Source organism: Enhydra lutris, unplaced genomic scaffold (assembly GCF_002288905.1).
Source record: "Enhydra lutris kenyoni isolate GAN:26980312 unplaced genomic scaffold, ASM228890v2 scaffoldscaffold59, whole genome shotgun sequence".
In the NCBI taxonomy this organism is placed as follows: domain Eukaryota; kingdom Metazoa; phylum Chordata; class Mammalia; order Carnivora; family Mustelidae; genus Enhydra; species Enhydra lutris.
In genome coordinates, this window is record NW_019154143.1 from 5,506,261 (window position 1) to 5,527,307 (window position 21,047).

A 21,047-nucleotide genomic window follows, 5' to 3' on the forward strand; every position below is an offset into this window, starting at 1 on the left:
GTAAGAGGTACTTAGACTGGGAAGGAAGAAGTAAAACTATCTCTACTTACAGATGACATGATCTGGTATATAGAAAACTTTAAAGAGTACACTAAAAAACTATTGGAACTAATGAAGGAATTGAGCAAGGTTGCAGGACACAAGATCAATACACAAAAATCAATTGTACTTCTGTAGCCTGCAATGAATGATCTGAAAGAGATTATGAAAACAATTCCATATGTACCATAATAGCACTAAAAAAGGAGTAAATTTAACAAAAGTAAAACATACTATGCAAACCATATAACAAAAGTAAAACATATACGCAAACCATAAAACATTTCTGATAGAAATTAAGGAAGATCTAAATAAATGGAAAAATATTTTAAAAGCAAGTAAATACATAATAGAAAAACATCCCATGTTTATGAATTGGAACATTTTATATTAAGACGGCAATACTCGAGCTGATCTTTCATAGTCAACCCAATTACCAACAGACTTCCAGCTAACCTCCCATAGAAAATGACAGGCTAAGTCTAAAATTCATATGGAATTGCAAGGGACTTAGAATAGATCACCTTCCCTTATTATATTTTTAGAATAGACAACCTTAAAAAAACAAAATAAGAGGACTCTCACTTCTTCATTTGAAAACTTACTAAAGACCAACAGTGATCAAGACAGTCTGGTCCTGGCATTAAGAATAGATATATAGGGGCGCCTGGGTGGCTCAGGGGTTTAAAGCCTCTGCCTTCAGCTCAGGTCATGATCTCAGGGTCCTGGGATCGAGCCCCACATTGGGCTCTCTGCTCAGCGGTGGGCCTGCTTCCTCCTCTCTCCCTCTCTGCCTGCCTCTCTGCCTACTCGTGATTTCTGTCAAATAAATAAATAAAATCTTTAAAAAAAAAAAAAAAAAAGGATATATAGACCAATGAAATAAAACTGAGAGTCCAGAAATAAATTCACATGTCTATTATCAACTAATTTTCAACAAAATGTGCCAAGACATTCAATGGAAGAAAGAATAGCCTTTCTAATAAATGGGGCTTAGACAACTGGATAGGCACATACAAAAGAACTGAAGCTAGATCCTTACCTATTTCTATTATTATTATATACTCATATATAATAATTAGTGAAAGGTTGTATTAATATTCATATAATCACAGCATTAGTTGTAACCCAAAAGGTGGAAACCCATATGTCCATTAACTGATAAAATGGATAAATAAAATCTATGTCTATACAATTAAATATTAATCAGTCTTAAAAAGGAATGAAGCACCACAATGCTACAACATAAATGAACCTTTGAAACATTACGCTGGGGGCACGTGGGTGGCTCAGTTGGTTAAGCATTTGCCTTGGGCTCTGTCATGATCTTGATCCTGGGATCAAGTCCAGTGTCAGGCTCCCTGCTCAGTGGAGAGTCTGCTTCTCCCTCTCCTTCTGCCCCTCAATCCCCACTCATCCTCTCTCTTAAATAAATCTTAAAAAAAAAAAAAAAAAAAAAAGAAATTATGCTAAGTGAAAGAAATCAGTCACCAAAAGACCATATATGGTATGATTCCATTTATGTGTATGTCCAGAATAGGCAAATGTATAGAGACAGAAAACAAATTGATAGTTCCTTAGGGCCAGAGATTTGGGGTTGGGGAAGGAGAAGTTATCGTTAAAGGGTACAGGACTTCATTTTTCTCATTCTGAGGTGATAAAAATGTTCGAAAATTGATTGTGATGATAGTTGTACAACTCTGTAACATACGAAAGACTATGAAACTGTGCAGTTTAAGTGCATGTATTATATGGTATGTGAATTTTATCTCAATAAAGCTGATAAAAGAAAAACCAAAAATCAAATACACTTAGTATACAAGCTTAACAAAGACTCCCTGTCATACAAAATCCATCAAACTACTACAGAAGTCTAGGAAGAAAAGGAATGTCCACTGGAGGTGCTGCTGTATTTCCATGTACTAGTGCAATGTGTCATAAATCCTATGGCTGGAACATTTTTTAAAAGATTTCATTTTTAAATAATCTCTATACCCAATATGGGACTCAAACTTTCAACCTCAAGATCAAAGAGTCTCATGTTCTACTAAGCCAGCCAGAAAACCCTAATCTTGCTTTTTTTTTTTTGAAGATTTCTTTCCTTAAGAGAGCGAGCGAGTGTACAAGAGCGCAGGAGGGGAAGAGAAAGGGAGAGAGAAAATCCTCAAGCAGATGCTCCACTGAGCGCACAGAACAACACTGGGCTCAATCCCAGGACCCTGAGACCATGATCCCCAGCCAAAATCAAGAGCGGCCGTTTAACCAACTGAACCATTCGGGTGCCCCTAAACTTGCTTTCTGATGAAAGGATTATGGTAAGCATTACCGAAGTGTCTATACAAAATGCATCCTATTGGCTACTTAAAAATATGTGTAAGAAAATAATGTTTCACAGTGAGAACAAGACATTGCCTAAGTTCAACACAAAATTGTTTGGGAAAATGAGGGAAAGAAGCAGGGAGTTAATGACTTCAAAAAGTATTCTTAAAAAGTATTCTTCAGGGGCACCTGGGTGGCTCAGTGAGTTAACCCTCTGCCTTCGGCTCAGGACATGATCTCAGGGTCCTGGATCAAGCCCCTCATCAGTGTCTCTGCTCAGCAGGGAGCCTGCTTTCCCCTCTATCTCTGCCTGCTGCTCTGCCTATTTGTAATCTCTGTCAAATAAATAATCTTTTTTTTAAAAAAAAGTATTCTTCAGGGGTGCCTGGGTGGCTCAGTAGGTTAAAGCCTCTGCCTTCAGCTCAGGTCATGATCTCAGGGTCCTGGGATCGAGCCCCACATCGGGCTCTCTGCTTGGCGGGGAGCCTGCTTCCCCTCTCTCTCTGCCTGCCTCTCTGCCTACTTGTGATCTCTGTGTGTCAAATAAATAAAATCTTTAAAAAAAAAAAAGTATTCTTCAAAAACAGTTAATATTAATACAAAAGGAACTTAAATTACACAAGACTGTTTAACTCCCTAAATATCTTAAAGCTGTGTTTGAGTAATCAGTATTTACAATAACAGTCTATTATTTAAGATATCCTTCAATAAATGACCTAAATGAAATCAAGCACTTTAGAAATAGTAAATTTTAACTTAAAAGGAACACAGACTTCGGAATGGAAAAAGATCTGTTGAAACAAATAATTTATGTTCTCCCAAGTCCAAATATATTACGATATAGGTACCCTAATTTTGATGATAATACACACAACAGGCAGTACATACATTCAGGGCTTAAAGTTAGAGAGGTGTTTTCGAAGACTACAAATGACAGCACATTTTTCAGGGAACAGATTCAGGAATGCAACCAGAAAGTCTCTCCCAAAAGACTGCTGTAAGTACTTTGAACAATATATTGTAGACTCCTCCATCGCCTCTGCTTCCGATTCCTCTAGCTTTGGCAACATTTGGTGAAGTTTTTCTAACTGCAATTACTCATACTAATTTTAAACCTGCATATGAGAGAACGAAGATTAGTTTCAACCCAGAAATCAAAATCTAGGAGGATAAAAAAGTCAGTGTGTTAATGAAAAAAAAAAAGTTCACAGATCACATAACCTCTATACCCAACCCCTCAGCATATATTCAGGGATAAAAATAAGCCCATCAATGTTTATTTTCCTTTTTGAAATTCTGATCGAATTTTGCTGGCTTCTTGCATATACTGTTTCACTTGCATTAAGTGAAATACACAAAAGCTTATTCGGTTAAAGTAATAATTAAATGAATGGGCTAAATTTCTACATTAAATGTGACAACAGTTTTATAAGCATGAACCTATATAGAGTAAGATGATGGCTTAAAACTTAGAAAATGCATACCTATCAGAAGAGCTAAAAGTAAGAAGACTGACCATACTGTTCATCAGATGTATAAAGAATGTAAATCTCTTACATTGCTCATGGAAGTACAAATTGGTAAAGCCAATTTGGAAAAAATTTTGGCAGTCCCTACTACTGTTAAATGAGCATTATGGACCTACCATCTCTACTCCTGGGAATATATCCAACAGAAGTAAGTATTTATGTTGCCAAGACCTGTACAAGAAAGTTCATGGTAGCTTTATTCATAACAGACAAAAATTATAAATAATCCATATGTCTATCAAAAGGAGTGAATTGTGGTATCTTCATCCAATGCAACACCACTCAGCAATAACAAACAACAATTACTGATGCATTAATAACATGGAAAAATCTCTTGGATTCAATGTTGAATGAACGAAACCAGACACAAGAGTGCATACTTTATGATTACATTTATGTGAAGTTCAAGAGTCGATAAAACTAATCTACGGTGATGTAAGTCAAGATGGTTGTCGGACTCTCAATGTTAAAGATAGTAATACCTGGCAAAAGGAGACAGCATTCTAGAATGCTGGTAGTGTTCTCTTTCTTGATCCAAATGGCAGTGGTTACATAAGTATAGGTACATAAAAATTCACTGGCTATACTAAGGTTTATGCACTCTGTTGTATGTAAGTTACACCACAAAAAAAAAAAAAAATAATAATAATAATAATATAACCCTAGGAAGAATTTTTTTAAAATATTGTTCTTCCTCTAAATACATTTTTTTTTTTTTTGAAGATTTTATTTGACAGAGAGAGAGACAGTGAGAGAGGGAATACAAGCCAGGGGGAGTGGGAGAGAGAGGAGCAGGCTTCCCGCAGAGCAGGGAGCCTGACGCAGGGCTCAATCCCAGGACCCTGGGATCATGACCTGAGCCAAAGGCAGCCACTTAACAACTGAGCCACCCAGGTGCCCCTCTAAATACATTTCCTTCTTAGAAAAGAACATGAAACAAACCAAATTTTTCTCCATGCACTCACACATCTCCCACGAGTCTCACATCTCAGACATTGTTAGCCTTAGGAAAAAAAGGTGAAATCAAGTTCAACATCTGATATGGCCAAGTTAGAGGTATTTGTGCTTTTGGCAAATTATATGCAGCAGCACATATGATCCTTAAAGATAGTTCTTATTACTGATCTCTGGAAGCCATTCAGGGAACAACTCTTTAAATAGTAAAAAATAAAAACTACATACAGTTTCCCTGAAAATGCCTTTGGTAATTATGCTATAAGTGGAGTCAAAACTCTACTCATTAAGCATAGATACCAGTGGGGAGCAAAACAAGTTGGCAGGCATGCACTTCTGTCAGTTTGTCTCAACTACTGAAGTAAACACTGAAAAGTGACCATTTATAAAAGAACAGTTCAGTGTAGGTATGGAAAGGGACCCAACATCATTTTATATAGTGGTTTTAAGAATAAAGACTTTGGAATCAAACTGCCTGGTTTGGATCTTACCCTTGCCTTGTATGTCCTTTGTGCCTCGTTTCTACAACCATCAAGCTGAAATACTAAAAGACCGCATCAGGTTAATGTGAATACTGAGTGAGATAGTACCTATTAAATACTCAGTAATCAGAATACCTAGAATTCGGTAATAATTCAAAAACTGATATCTTAAGAGATAATCTATACTTCCTCTTGGAAGAATACATCATCTATGAGCTGCTCTTACCAAAAAGTCAAACCTGAGTCTGATCAAGTCCTCAGCTTTAACACTCATAGGACAAAGGAACATGTAAAGTATACCAATGGAATAAAAATGAGCAAATCCAGACTAGGGAAACTCTGTAAGACCAACAACCAGGTTCTTCAACAAATTAACTGCCAAGAATAAAGAGATGGAGGGAAGCCTAAAAAGAGTTTAAAAACACTTTAAAGGCCACCAATCACAATGTGGACCTCATTTGGTTCAATCTTGACTCAAAACAAACTGTTAAAAATTTAAAAATTAGGGGCGCCTGGGTGGCTCAGTGGGTTAAAGCCTCTGCCTTCGGCTCAGGTCATGATCCCAGAGTCCTGGGATCAAGCCCCACATCGGGCTCTCTGCTCGGCAGGGAGCCTGCTTCCTCCTCTCTCTCTCTGCCTGCCTCTCTGCCTACTTGTGATCTCTGTCTGTCAAATAAATAAATAAAATCTTAAAAAAAAAATCATTAAAAAAATTTAAAAATTAAAACATCTGAGTAAACTGGAAAGCAGATCCCTTATATTAAGGGATTTGCTTTTATGTATGATATTACTGTAATGTCCAAAATGCCCCTTATCTTTAAAAAGATATATACTGAAATATTGACAAATGAAATTACGTATCTAGACATACTTCAAAACAACACGTAAGGTATGGAATGAGTTGGGGTTTAGATAAAATGAGATTGAGTTGATAACTGTAAATACATGAGCACTCATTATACTATTATCTACTTTTACATGTGTTAAAAATTCTTCATAATGTTTCTTAAAAAATAGAGAATGATATAGAGAATGATATAAAACTGCAAACAACCCTATACACAATTAAAATTCTATCCAGAAGAGTTCAGTAACAGCTCTCACCATTGCTTAATGTTTAATATGTCCCAAGTATTAAGTTTTACAGACATAATTTAATTCTAAATTAAGTTGTGACCTTCCTAAACGGATTCCTGAAACTGAAATTACTTTTACATGGTAACTTTTGATCAGAAATAACAAAACACGGGATGCCTGGGTGGCATCTGCAGCTGCCTTCGGCTCAGGTCATGATCCCAGCGTCCTGGGATCGAGTCCCACATCGGGCTCCTTGCTCCGCAGGGAGCCTACTTCTCCCTCTGACTCTTCCTGCCACTCTGCCTGTGCTTGCTCTCACGCTCTCTCTCTCTCTCTCTCTCTGACAAATAAATAAATAAAATCTTTTAAAAAAAAAATTTTTTTTTAATTAAAAAAAAATTTTTAAAAAAATAACAAAACACAAACTCTTATGGGATGATTTCATTCATGTAAAGTTCAAAAACAGGCAAAACCAGTCTTTGGTATGACAGTTCAGGGGTAGATATGAGCTGGGGGGTAAATATTAAATGGAAGGGATATAACAAGTGGAGGGTAAGGTTCTGTATCCTCATCTGGGTAGTGGTAATATGGGTGGGTGGGTGGGTGGGGGTGTGTGTGTATGTAAAATTTCAGCAAGCTATACACTTACGATCTGGGTACTTCCCTGTATATAAATTATACTTCAGGAAAAAATATATATATATATATTTACCTGAACTATTCCCCCAACAACCAAATCAGCATTAGAAAGGGAAAGGTATAAAATACTTGAGAGTATATCCATTTAATTAGCAAGGAGAAGTCATCCTCTCTCCCACCATTACCACCTATTTTGTCTCTCATTACAGATTTTCATCTTCTCTTGTGTAACTCCCTACTTCTATAAACAAAATCATGGTTTTTTTAAATACTGACATACTAGGGGGGCCTGGGTGGCTCAGTGGGGGGTTAAGCCTCTGCCTTCGGGTCGGATCATGATCTCGGGGGACCTGGGATCGAGACCCAAGTCAGGCTCTCTGCTCAGCGGGGAGCCTGCCACCTGCCTCTCTACTTGTGATCTCTATCAAATAAATAAAATTTTTTAAATAAATAAATACTGACATACTAGACCTGATAGTTCTCACATAAATTTTTATAATTATTTCATTTGTAGCTTTTTGAGAATGACTTTTACAAGTGATAAATATTCTACTTACAAATTATTAGGTTCACTGAATAACTGAATCTCTGTGGTATTCCGCATATATGGCATTCATAGCAAATGTCATTAAGTGATATCCGTCTAAGTTCAAAATGCTTCCCACATTATGAATTCAAGAATTAGGAATTTTAGTGACCCTCTCATATCTTCTATTTCATGGTAAAAGTTTAACTATACTAATTGATCAATTCCAATACACGAGGAGATTTTATTCTAGAAAAATGTTTAGTTCACCTCTTAAGTTTACAAAAGACGACTAACTTCTTTCCTCCTATACTTTTGAAAATATATTTTCAATATACAAGTGGCAGCTCAAAAAAACAAACAAACAAAAAAACACTAAGAAGCTATTTACTTCACAAGAGTGAGAACTAAAAATCGGAATTTCCCCTAAAATTTGGAAATGTTTGGTAAACACCTCAGAATATTCTTAGTTTTAAGAACTTAAATACCGAAGTTTTCATTTTTGTCCAAAAGAAACGAGCTCACATTTAAACTTGTATTATTACTTTATTAGCTACTCAGAATGAAAAAACAGTCATCTATTTCTAAATCATGAAATAAAATATTTATATTTAGCTCCTTTAGTGAACTGCACCCTTACATAAATTGACTCAGGTCAATAAAGAGGACATACAAAGTCAGTGTAAGCCACTACTCATCTCCTACCTTCTTCAGCTGGCATTCCACCTTTGCAGGCAGATATGGTTCATGAAATAAATTCAAAACTAATCATTGTGACTTCTCCTTCTTTACTTTCATTCTCCGAGGAAAAGCATGACCCACCACTGAATCAGTGTAAGTAGAGGCATGCTATCCCAAAAATCAGACAATGTTTAATGTCATTTTTAATTAACAGAATATTATTTATACCAGAAATTCTATATGGAAACCTTATCAATGAAAATTAGTAATGACATTTCAGCTTAGAGGCCACTAACTAGGTATATAACCTCACTCAGGCCCTCATAACCTTCCTGTAGCTCCAGTGTCTCCTCCAGGAAAAGGGAAAGCATTATTTCAGAGACTGCAAAAACATGACACTGTGTGGGCTGCTACGCCCCCTCTGAACAACCACTACTAATAGATCAGAGATGGGATTCAGAAATGGCACCTGAGGTGAAATTTATCTGTCACTGCTAGGCAAGTGATTTACACTTTCTTCCCTTGAACATTTGTCTATGACCCACTTGGAATTAAATACATTTGCACTAAACAGATCAGATACACACACACACACACACACACACACACACACACACACACACAATATACACAAGCTAATTTAAGGAGTTAGAACCTCAATTATCATCTTTAAATGGACACTTTTTTAAAAAAAGAGTATGTCACTATTAATTCATTTTTCTATTTCAGATGTAAAACTGTGAGAAATAATCAAGTCTAAATGGATGAAATACTGAATCTTTCTCAACTTGCTAAACATGCACAACAGTGTTATTTAATTTGAACTACATTCTTGATACTGAGGCATACCTGACTGTGTCTGAGGCAAATCCTATGACAACAATTTACTGAAAAGCTTCCCGGAAAATCAACTAGGAATGTTTACCGTGTTACTTACCTTAGGGCAGATGCACACCCAGTTACAGACTGATATAGAACTCGTAAAGGTGAGCACCCTGACATGTGTTTAGATAATTACATAATTCTGTCAGTGTTATTTCTAGCATCTTCATGTAGTTTCTGAATGTCAAACGCCCCCTGTAGAAAGTTCTTCCTCCTAAGTATTCCATTCCAAATTTCCAATTCCTCCTTCTTTGTCCCTATCAAATTCTCACCCCCTCAACCCAACTCTCAACTGTTAGAAGAACACTCTGATTCAAGTGAAATTATTTTGTTTTTTTTTCTTCAAGGGAGAAAGCCAAAATCAGGGAGGGAGAAGGAAATGACAATTGCTTAGTACCATTAAAAAGTGAAAAGTCTGTGGAGAAAGGGAGAGTCATTGGTCAAAACAGAAAATAAATGCTTATTATGGGCCAATTAATGTGTTAGGTGAGGGAGATGTGGTAATTAAGGTAAGACTCCCTCCTGACAGAGATTAAACTGGCCAGGAAAAATAAGTAACTAAAGCACTATCAATGAAACAAATAACTTGTGCCATGAAAGTTGGATATAACATAGTCTTAAAAATCAGAGAAGGCGGGGCACCTGAGTGGCTCAGTGGGTTAAAGCCTCTGCTTTCGGCTCGGGTCATGATCTCAGGGTCCTGGGATCGAGCCCCGCGTCGGACTCTCTGCTCCGCAGGGAGCCTGCTTCCTCCTCTCTCTGCCTGCCTCTCTGCCTACTTGTGATCGCTGTCAAATAAATAAATAAAATCTTTTGGGGCACCTGGGTGGCTCAGTGGGTTAGAGCCTCTGCCTTCGGCTCAGGTCATGATCCCAGGGTCCTGGGATCAAGCCCCTCATCGGGCTCTCTGCTCTGTGGGGAGCCTGCTTCCTCCTCTCTCTCTCTCTGCCTGCCTCTCTGCCTACTTCTGATCTCTGTCAAATTAATAAATAAAATCTTTTTTAAAAATTAAATAAATAAATAAATAAATAAATAAATAAAATCTTTAAAAAAAAAAAAATCAGAGAAGGCCTCAGGGCAACCTGCTGGATCAGTCCTAGAACATGCAACTCTTGATCTCAGGGTTGTGAGTTCAAGCCCCATGTTGGGCACAGAGTCTACTTAAAAAAAAAAAAAAAGGAAGGCCTGCTATACAAAGCTTAGCCAAGAATACACAAACATTTGAGAATTAACATGAAACACTTGAGGAACTGCAAAAACTACAGTATACCTGACACAGCTCAGATATCATGAAAAGCTCTGGAAGCCACACTAAGGAACTGGACTTTATTTCAAAATGTAATAGTGACTGAAGCTGACTTATCTGAAGAGCACAGGTGTACTTTTACAAAAGTTTCTATCAGCCTACTTCACACATTGTTGGGAAGGTGATCAAGAAGGGGAAGGTGTGAAGAAATAACAAAAAGGGAGAAATGAGCAGTACATCAGAGACTTTGGGGTATACTTAAGACAGTGCAGGTCAGAGCAACAATGTCTCTACAGCAGATGCTCAGTCATATGCATCAAATATGGAGATGAGGAAGAATCAAAACTCAAACAAACTTAGATTACTGTGTCTTAATGAGAAGTCTTAGCAAGAACTGGATTTTTGTATAAAAATAAAGACACAGCTCTCACTGTTTTTTGTCTATGATCTTTAAACAAGGTTGGTTGTTTTTAACTGGGTTCAATTTAAAAGACACTATTCACCTTGTTATACATATATCTAAGCATGAAGTCCAGTAGAAATGATTTCCCTTTACGAAAAGCTCCTGCCACGGATACCACTACTATGTTAAGATCTCGTATGTGCTCCTGTAGCAATATCTGCTCCAAAGCTTCTTCATCGAGCTCAAAGTTATGGTCATCTTCATGAGCAAGAACAATCTGCACTGGACATGGTTTCTTCATAACCTCATCAGAGTTTACTAGGTCATCATCTTCATAATTCTCACCTAGAATTAAAACAAGAGAAAGAGGTTACTTGAATTCCTGCATTACAAACTTCTCCTAAAGCATCAAAACTAAACAAAATTTCAAATAACTTCCCTTTTATTCCATATAAAAAGTGATGGTCAAGTCATATTGGATTTCTCATTCCCTCTATAACAGGATCAAGAATATTGCTAAGAGGGGCGCCTGGGTGGCTCAGTGGGTTAAGCCTCTGCCTTCAGCTCAGGTCATGGATCTCAGGGTCCTAGGATCAAGCCCCGCATGGGGCTCTCTGCTCAGCAGGGAGTCTGCTTCCGCCTCTCTCTCTGCCTACTTGTGATCTCTCTCTCTGCCAAATAGATAAATAAAATCTTAAGAAAAAAAAAGAATATTGCTAAGATTTCCCACTACATATACAGATAAGCAGCAATACTGAATACAGCCTCTACTATTAAGTCTTAACAGCTAAACGTGAACAGTAGCTATTTCTGGAGCACGCACTATTCCATAAACAACTTCTGCTACTGTATGCACACAGAAACTGATTTGTGATCTGTGTAAAAGGAGGTTGGGGGGATCGATTTTACCCGATAACTCAGAACCCAATTTTCCCTGTGGGCACCACCTGGAAATTAAATTACAAAGATTAAAACAGGAAATGTAAACATTGTTTGCTGTTAAACTTAAATGGCTAAGCTAAGCCATAAGGTCCTAAGAAGTTTCTAAAACTCACACATCCAGTAAAGCTAACAAGTCCCAATTTAGTAAGAGTAATATAACAGCGCACTTCCCTTATTAAAGCAAAGCCCAGGATTAATATTTTAATGGAAAACACAAGAAGAAGAGTCAGTGAGGTACAGAGTTATATCCTACAGTTTCATTGGCTTCTGGGCTCTTTTTCACCAAAGGCCACAGCTACCACTTCCAAAAATCATGTAATTCCCCAAAACAGCTATATAAACTCTTCCTTTGTTTACCTAGGACACTAAAAGAAGGTAACCTTTGCAGAAGAACTTTACTCAATAGTAATTAAGAAATAACTATAAAACATGAAACAGCAGAGACAAGTTCCTCAAGTGTAGGTTTCTGCTCTTTTAAAAACAAAACAAAAACACCTAATAGCTGGTTTCAGAGTCTATACCCCTTGTCCGGCTTTCTTCCCTATCAATGGCCTGATCCCACACAGTAACAACTTACTCCTGGGGACCGTATTTATTACCCTTTCCCACATCAACGTTTTTTAGAAGACTCTCCCCTTGAACCTGTCTACTAAATGCCCCTTTCCAATCTATGGAGACATACAGTATCTATTGTGTTCAATGCAATGACAGTCCCTTCTCTTCCAGGAAACAGTCTACTGAGGAGTGGAACATTATTAGCCAACAATCCAAGAACACCTTATCCAACTAACCACTATTCTTAAAGATTATTTATCTACATCAATGGACTTTTTTCTCCTTACAGAAAGAAATACCTAGCTTACTTGATTTGCAAAAGCTAAGAGCCTTTACTTCCATGTCACAAGGCCCCTTTTGCTGTACAAAGCAAAAGCAGCAACACTATTTCAAAATGTGCTGCAGTGATGATATAAAGAGCAAGCGATTTCAAAGGAGAATCTTTGAAAGTAAAAGCAATCAATATTTAATTAAAGAAGATACTATCACTTCCAGTTTCAACGGCACACAAATATAGAGCAGTACCTAACTGGCATCCCCTTTTGCCCCCTCCTCTAATCCAGTCTAAATTCCACAAAGTAGCAACTAAATAATACAGGTAAATATGAGTGTGATTAAATTACTCTCCTTAAGATCACTGTTACAGAGGATTAACAACCAAAATCCTACACGTCTTATAAAATCCTACACTCACTGCCAAATCTCTCCTCCCTCATTTGGTGCTACTCTCACCTCTGTAAGCTACAAAAAGACATGCTAGCCTTTTTTCAGATCCTTATGCTATTAAAGCTCTTTCTAGACTAATATTTCACTCATGATATTCCTCTGTCTAGAACATTCTTTTCCACATCACTGCCCATCATGCTTATTCTTTAGGTCTCAGTTTAAACAACATTTCCTCAGGAATATCTTTCCTGAGGCTCCTAACCAAGTTTAGTCCTCCTATCCTCCCCCAATCTTTATCCACCCATCATTTGAATATTTATATAAGTACTTATTTATTGTATGTTCCCCCCTCTAGACTATCGATCCTCTCTTCAAAACCTTCAATTAGCTTCCTACTGTAACCAGAAAAGAGAGAGGAAAAAAACAAAACAAACTCTAACTTCCTTACCATCACCTCCACAGTCCTGTGTGATCTGGCTCCTACAGTCTAGTCCTACAGTCTAGTCCTCCAGCTGTTCCTTGAACAGGCCAAACCTGTTTCCCACCTTAGAATCTTTGTTTTGTTTTCTCCTGTCTAGAACGCTCTGTCCCTAGAAATTCAGGGGGCTTAATTCTCCATCATTGAGATCTCAGCTCAAGTATTACCCCCTTTTTTTTAAGACTTTATTTATTTGACAGAGAGAGAGGTCACAAGCAGGCAGAGAGGCAGGCAGAGAGAGGGGGGAAGCAGGCTCCCCACTGAGCAGAGAGCCCAATGCGGGGCTCAATCCTAGGACCCTGAGATCATGACCTGAGCCGAAGGCAGAGACTTAACCCACTGAGCCACCTAGGCACCCTCAAGTATTATCTCTTAAATGTGGTCTTCCTTGACTACTCAGTCTAAATTAGACCCCTCCACATCACTTTAACAAAACAGGGGGTTCCCCCCCCCAGTCTTTCTCAGTATCTAAAATAACCCTTTTTCATTTGTTTACATGTGTACTACATTGTATCTCTCCCTCCATAAAATATATGTACCACAAGAATAAGGATCCCAAGCACCCTGCTGACCACTCTGTCTCCCATCACCCAGAACAGTGCTTGGCACCTAGCAGGTGCTTAATAAATACTTCTTGATTGGATGAAATTTACACATTTTACTCAGGAGTTTTATACCTGCCCCTAAGTATTTTATGGGCAAATGTGACAATCACATAACTAGTTTGGGAAAATACTTCCAGCAACTCAATAGTATATTTATTACAAAATTACAATTAGAAGTATGAAGTTCTGCCAAGTAATACACTAATTTAAAAGAACCTAAAATGAATAAAGTATGCTAAAATATCATCATGACCAAATTTGGATTGCAGATTTTGTTAAAAATGAACAAATAGTCCTGTTCCTATATAAAAGCATTAGTCTCTGAAAAATAAAACAGACAAACCACTTGGCAGGAAATTTTTATTAACTTGAAATTTCACCTAGGTTAGTTGACTACAGTTACCATGTAGCCAGTTTTGATTAGCATGGATAAAGATAGGTACCTAAGATATACAGGCAGCAGATATCTACACATTTCTAGTCTACAGACTTCTGAAGTGAAGTGCCCCAAACACATTTCAAAGGTATAATGAAGCACAATGACATGGTTCACTAAGTTTACTCCCCCATCATGATTTCTCTACCAAATGTGTACTAACCACAAATAAAGTATACTTCATTCATCACTGATACAAGCAACTGAATAATTGTAATGTACATTTCATTAGACTACTTGTAAACCTTAACATACAGTGATTACCTAAATTGGAAATCTTTTTAAATTTACCATTACTCTGAGATTTTAAACTGAAGTTAAATGTTATGCAGAGAAGAGTGATTTTAATTCTATTTCCATTTTTTAGTGTCAAAAAATGATTGAAGGGGACTTCAGACCTCCAATAAATTTTCCTGATTCACTGTTCCAATTCAGTTCTTCCCCCACTCCAACTCCCAAATGGATCTTTCAAGGTCAAAGCTGAAAGATACCTACCTAGAGAAAATCAATTGTTCCTCAAATATTTCCCCATGCCTTAATGCTAAGCATACTTAACCTATATGTCACAAGGCCTACAAAAAGACATTTACCTTAGTAAAAAAGAGCAGTAGTTGTCACTGGTTGAGGGGGAAGGAGACATGACCAGGTGGAGCTGAGGATTTTTAGGGCAGTTAAAGTATTCTCTCTAATGCGACAGACATATGGCATTATACATTTGTCAAAACCCACAGAATATACAACCCCAATAGTGCAGCCTAACGTAAACTGTGGGCTCTGAGTAATAATGAGGAGCCAATGAAGATTCATAAATTGTAACAAATGTACCACTTTGGTCTGGAGCAGGGAGCCTGTTGATGTGTGGGGACGAGGAAACATGCATACTCTGTGTTTTCCACTCAGTTTTGCTGCGAACCTAAAACTGCTCTAAAAAAGGAAATCTACAAAAAAAGACACTTGGTCTTTTTGATCGCTCTTTAAACATACTTTATCTTAAATCTGCCAAATTCATACATTCAGCATATACTCCAATGGCAAAATTTACACTTCAGGGCTGACCTAGATCCATCTGCCAGCTTCCAACATAATTATAAGCTAAGGCAATAAAAAGATGCTACAAATCTGCATTACAATAAAATGTTACTAATGTTAGATATTTCAACCCCAAACTAAACTTGTAAAAAGAGAACCAAGTAAAGGGTAATTCACTCTTCAAATGAAATGAAATGCAATGAAAAGTATATTTTAAGTTATTATTCACATTCCAACTAAAAATGTAAAACAATCTGCATGGAAAGTAGCATGGTTCAATCTACTCACTATTTACAAAAATTAGCAGTTTGACAAAAGCATTTTTGTGTCTGATACTTGGCCCTCAATATTTATACTCTATAACCAAATAAAAACAGTATCTAAGTATTCAGAAGTTTATTCTAGCACATACTTTTAAAAGCCTTAAAGAGGTTATACCATAGCAAACCTATTTGTAGGAATTTTATAAGAAAATAAAAGATGCAAAAAAAAAAAAAAAGAAAAGAAAAGATGCTAACAAAGATAAACAAGTTTGTTGAGCAGCATTATTTGTGGCAGTGAAAACTAATGTTGAGGGGGCACCTGGGTGGCTCAGTGGGTTGAGGCCTCTGCCTTCAGCTCATGATCCCAGGGTTCTGGGATTGAACCCCACATCAGGCTCTCTGCTCTGCAAGGAGCCTGCTTCCTCCTTTCTCTCTCTCTGCCTGCCTCTCTGCCTACTTGTGATCTCTGTCAAATAAATAAAATCTTTAAAAAAAAAAAAAAAAAACTAATGTTGAGTGTGGAACTCCACTGGAAATAGACCAAACAGTTCTTTTAAACCACGTGGGCATATTACATGGCTTAAAAACACATCCACACATTTAAGATATTAAGGATATTTAAGACATCAGTATAAAATAAGTGGGCAGATCACAAACTATTACAACTTACCCCCAATTCTGTTTTGCTTTGTTTTTAAAAAAACATTAGGTACCTTACAGAGAAAAAAACAAAAACAAACACTTGGGACTTTCTCTTCCGGTCATTAGAGTAACTGTTGGCCCTCTGCCACAAACTGTAAAACTAAGCAAAATATATGAGGCATCTTTTTTCAAGGATGGACAATAATCACAGGAGAGTAATCCTTGATAGAAGAAAACTCACAAGGTGAGTCCCATGATCACCACGCCCATCTCTCACTTAACCCTCCCACTCTCCGCCTAGAAGCAATTTCTGAAACATAGCATGGGGAACCACAGCACAGTATCTGAGTTCAGGGCTGCTAAAGCAGTTGGAACCTGTCACACACAAAAGAGAGAAAAAGAAGCTGTGCAGAGGTACAGCCCAGAAGATTCACAGGTACAGAGGAACACAACACTATGCAAAGCTTACCAGAAAGCTGCTACTACAGGGTTGAAAGACAAACAGAGACACCAAAAATAAATAGTACTGGGATACTTTGGCATTCTGGTCCAGCTGTGATGGAAAGATCTTATGAACACCTCAGGCACCACAAAGGCATAAAAGAATCTGATGGGGAGGCGGGCTACAGAATAGATAAAACACTACGGCCATTAGGTTGATAGTCTCTGAATCTGGGAGATGTATATGCACAGGTTCCTTATGTCATTCTCGTCTTTCCACACATATTTGAAAATTTCCATAGTAGAAAGTTTCTTTTAAAAAGTAGTAGGGCTAGGGGCGCCTGGGTGGCTCAGTTGGTTAAGTGCCCAACTCTTGCTCAGGTCATGATCTCAGAGTCATGGGACTGAGGCCTGTGCAGGGCTCCAAGTGCAGCAGGGAGTCTGCTTGAGATTCTCTCCCTCCCTCCCCGCTCTGATGAGCACGCGCTCTCTCTCTCTCAAATAAATATATCTGGGGGTGAAAAAAAGGTAAAAAAGGTAGTGAGGTTAATAAAGGTTTTATTAAGAGATGAAACAGATCCAAATACAAAAGACAGAGACGCACGTCAGTGCTATTAGAAATACAAAAAAAAGTCTGAAGATTCTGTAACACAGCTTTCTCAACCTTTCTTCTACTTCCACAGCCCTTTAATGATTGGGAGAGACAAAAGGAGAGCCATGGAGGTTTTTTTTTTTTTTTAAGTTTTCAAAAATACACAAGGTCAAGCAATTGTAAAGTTCTATGTCTACTCTACCATTCCCATCAACCCAACTCCCCATTAAAAAAGTTCATCTAAACACATCAATCCTTGCCTCGTAAAATCTAAAAGCAAAAACCCTAAAAAACTCATTATCAATTGGCTAACTAAAAGTAGGTACTCTTTACTAGGGAAAACTGAAAAAAAAATGAGATTTAAAATCAAATCCATTAAAGCCTAAAAAGACAATTTTAGGACCAGATGGCTACACTGGTGAATTCTACCAAACATTTAAGGAAGGGAAAAAAAAATTTTTTTTAAGGAAGAAACTATACCAATTCTACAAAGACTCTTACGGGGGGGAAAAAAAGAGTATTTCCCAATACATTTTATGAACACAGTATTATTACCCTAATACCAAAACCAGACAAAAACATTAGAAGAAAAAACTACCAACCAATAGCCCTCATGAACAGACATAAAATCCTTAATCAAAATCCTGTATTCAGAATACATAAAAAATTCTTAGTTGTTTGATAAGAGCAATTCCATTTTTTTTTCAAAGACTTTATTAGAGATAGAGAACATGCATGCACACACGCATGGGGAGCAGCAAAGGGACAAGCAAACTCCCCGCTGAGCAGACCCCTGACACAGGGGCCTAGATCCCAGGATCCTGGGATCATGACCTGAGTCCAAGTCAGATGCTTAACCAGATAAACCACCCAGGCACCCCCTAGAACAAATTCCACCTTAAAGTGGATGAAATATTTTAATAAACACTTCAAAGAAGACATATGAATGGTCATTAAGCACATGAAAATATACTCAATACCATTAGATGTTAGGGAAATAAGAATTAATACCACAATCGGATACTGCTACACACTCTTAACAGCTAAAATTTACAAGACTGACAAAACAGCTAGTGGGGAGCAAATGGCACTCACATATATTTCTGTTTAGAGTACAAAATGATACAATCACTTGGAAAAATGTTTTGGTAATACCTTATAGAAAATTAAACACAGTTTAAATAATCTCTATGCCCAAGGTGGGGCGTGAATTCATGACCCCAAGATCTAGAGTCCCATGCTCTACTGACCTAGACAGGAGCCCCAGTTAAACATATATTTACCATACAACCTGCAATCACACATCTAGGTACTTAAAAGATAAATTAAAACATATGACAACAAAAGACTTGAAAATGAATATTCACAGCAACTTTAATTATAACAGCCATAAACTGGAAAAAAAACCCAAAGGCCCATTCACTGGAAAATGCATAAACTGTGTTAAACCCATACAATGAACTATTACTTGGAAATGAAAATGCATTACTGAAATACACACTAATACAGATAAATCTAAAAAGCTATATAGGGGCACCTGGGTGGCTCACTCGTTAAGCGTCTGCCTTCAGCTCAGGTCATGATCCCAGGGTCCTGGGATCAAGCCCCACATTGGGCTCTCTGCTCAGTGGGAAGCCTGCTTCTTCCTCTCCCACTCCCCCTGCTTGTGTTCCCTCTCTCGCTCACTGTATCTCTCTCTGTCAAATAATAAATAAAATCTTTAAAAAAAAAAAAAGCTATATACTAAGTGAAAGGAGCCACACATATGAAATTCTAGAAAAAGTAAAACTGCAGTAACAGAAAGCATATCATTGGCTCCTGGGAGCTGAAGACAGGGGAGGAGAATTGACTACTGCTACAAACTCAATGTGTATGTGTCCCCAAATTCGTATACAGAAGCCCTCCCTAATCCCGGATGTGATGGTATTTGGAGGTGGGGCCTGTGGGGTGATAATATAAGGTCATGAGGGTAGAGCCCTCATGTATGGAATTAGTAAGGGACTTTAGAGAAATAATCTTTCTCCACCCTGTGAGGACACATTAAGCCAGCCATATGCAAACAAGAAGAGGACTATCTTCTGGCACCTTGATCCTAGGCTTTCCAGTCTCCATTAACTGAAAAATAAATGTCTGTTTAAGCCATCCAGTCTATGGTAATCTGTTACAGCAGCCCAAGCTAAGGTAATTATAAAAGGATGCAACGAGTTTTTTGAGATGATAGAAATGCTCTGTACCATGATGGTGGCAGTGGTGGGGGCTACACAACTACAAATTCATCAAAACTCATTAAATTGCACTCAAAAATCAGTGAATTTTATGTAAATTATTTCAGTAAGGCAGATTTTGAAAAAAATCAATGCAGCCTATTCCCCTTAGCACTTTCGTTGTTTTTTTTTTTTTTTTTTTTTTTTTTTAAGATTTTATTCATTCATGAGAAAGGGGCTGGGGCGAGGGAGGAGCAGACTCCCAGCTGAGCAGGGAGCCCAACCCCCAAGATCATGACCTGGGATCAACGCAGATGCTTAACTGACTGAGCCACCCAGGTGCCAAACCACACCCCCCTTAGCAAGTCCATTTAATAAATGAGAGGATAAAGCAATACAACCAATTTATTGGTCATTTTCCAGAAAAAAAATATTATAAATAGTATTGTCCCCTTCGAGGAGTATTGCCAATGAAGGTTATACTCCAATGGGATGAAAAACTAGAGCTGTCAATTCTGACACTGCTCAAATTCAATTTAAAATGTTTTCTCTTGGGCGCCTGGATAGTTCAATGGGTTAAGCCTCTGACTTCGGCTCAGATCACGATCCCAGGGTCCTGGGATTGAGGCCCACATCGGGCACTCTGCTCAGCAGGGAGCCTGTCTCCCCCCACCCCCGCCTGCTTCTCTGCCTACGTGTGATCTCTCTCTCTGTGTCAAATAAATAAATAGGGGTGCCTGGGTGGCTCAGTGGGTTAAAACCTCTGCCTTCCACTCAGGTCATGATCCCAGGGTCCCGGGATCGAGCCCTGCATCGGGCTCTCTGCTCAGCAGGAAGCTTGCTTCCCCCTCTCTCTCTCTGCCTGCCTCTATGCCTAATTGTGATCTCTGTCTATCAAATAAACAAATAAATAAATAAATAAAATCTTTTAAAAATAAATATATTAAATAAAAATCTTTTCAAAAAACGTTTTCTCTTGGCCTGAATTTAGGAACTAGAAAATATAATTCTGAGTGTCTCCAATGGTGACAAATGTACTCCTCTGTGAATGAATTCCTGTGAATCCACTACCTCACCATGCCAAAATATTTTGGTTAGGAAATAAAAAAGTTATTAGGAAGTTACTAATACTTATTTTCTTAAAGAATTCAAAACAGCTTTTTATATTGGGGAGGTAGGACATTTTATTATTATTGTTATTCCTATAAATTCCACAATCTGTTAAGGCATCAACAGATTATGCATATGCCTCCCAGAATATCTATGTCCAGACCCATGAGGACATTTAAGTTCTAATATGTACGCTTAAAAATTAGCCTCAATACTCAAAATTACATCTAATATATCACTCACAGGGGCTTGAGAGATCAGGCAGCCAAATTCACTAATTTTACAGAAAAGGAAAACACAGGACTAG

At 37.7% G+C, this 21,047-nt stretch overlaps 1 protein-coding gene across 3 annotated transcripts in view; it reads right to left on the reverse strand.

The window, feature by feature from the left end:
* The window catches only part of LOC111158434 (atlastin GTPase 2), a 58,515-nt gene that overhangs the window by 22,498 nt on the left and 14,970 nt on the right, over positions 1-21,047 (reverse strand). For all 3 annotated transcript variants that reach the window (XM_022520449.1, XM_022520450.1, XM_022520451.1), the window contains exon 2: positions 10,878-11,122. In XM_022520449.1, coding sequence (XP_022376157.1) covers positions 10,878-11,122 — 245 coding nt within the window. The remainder of the gene's footprint in view (positions 1-10,877; positions 11,123-21,047) is intronic.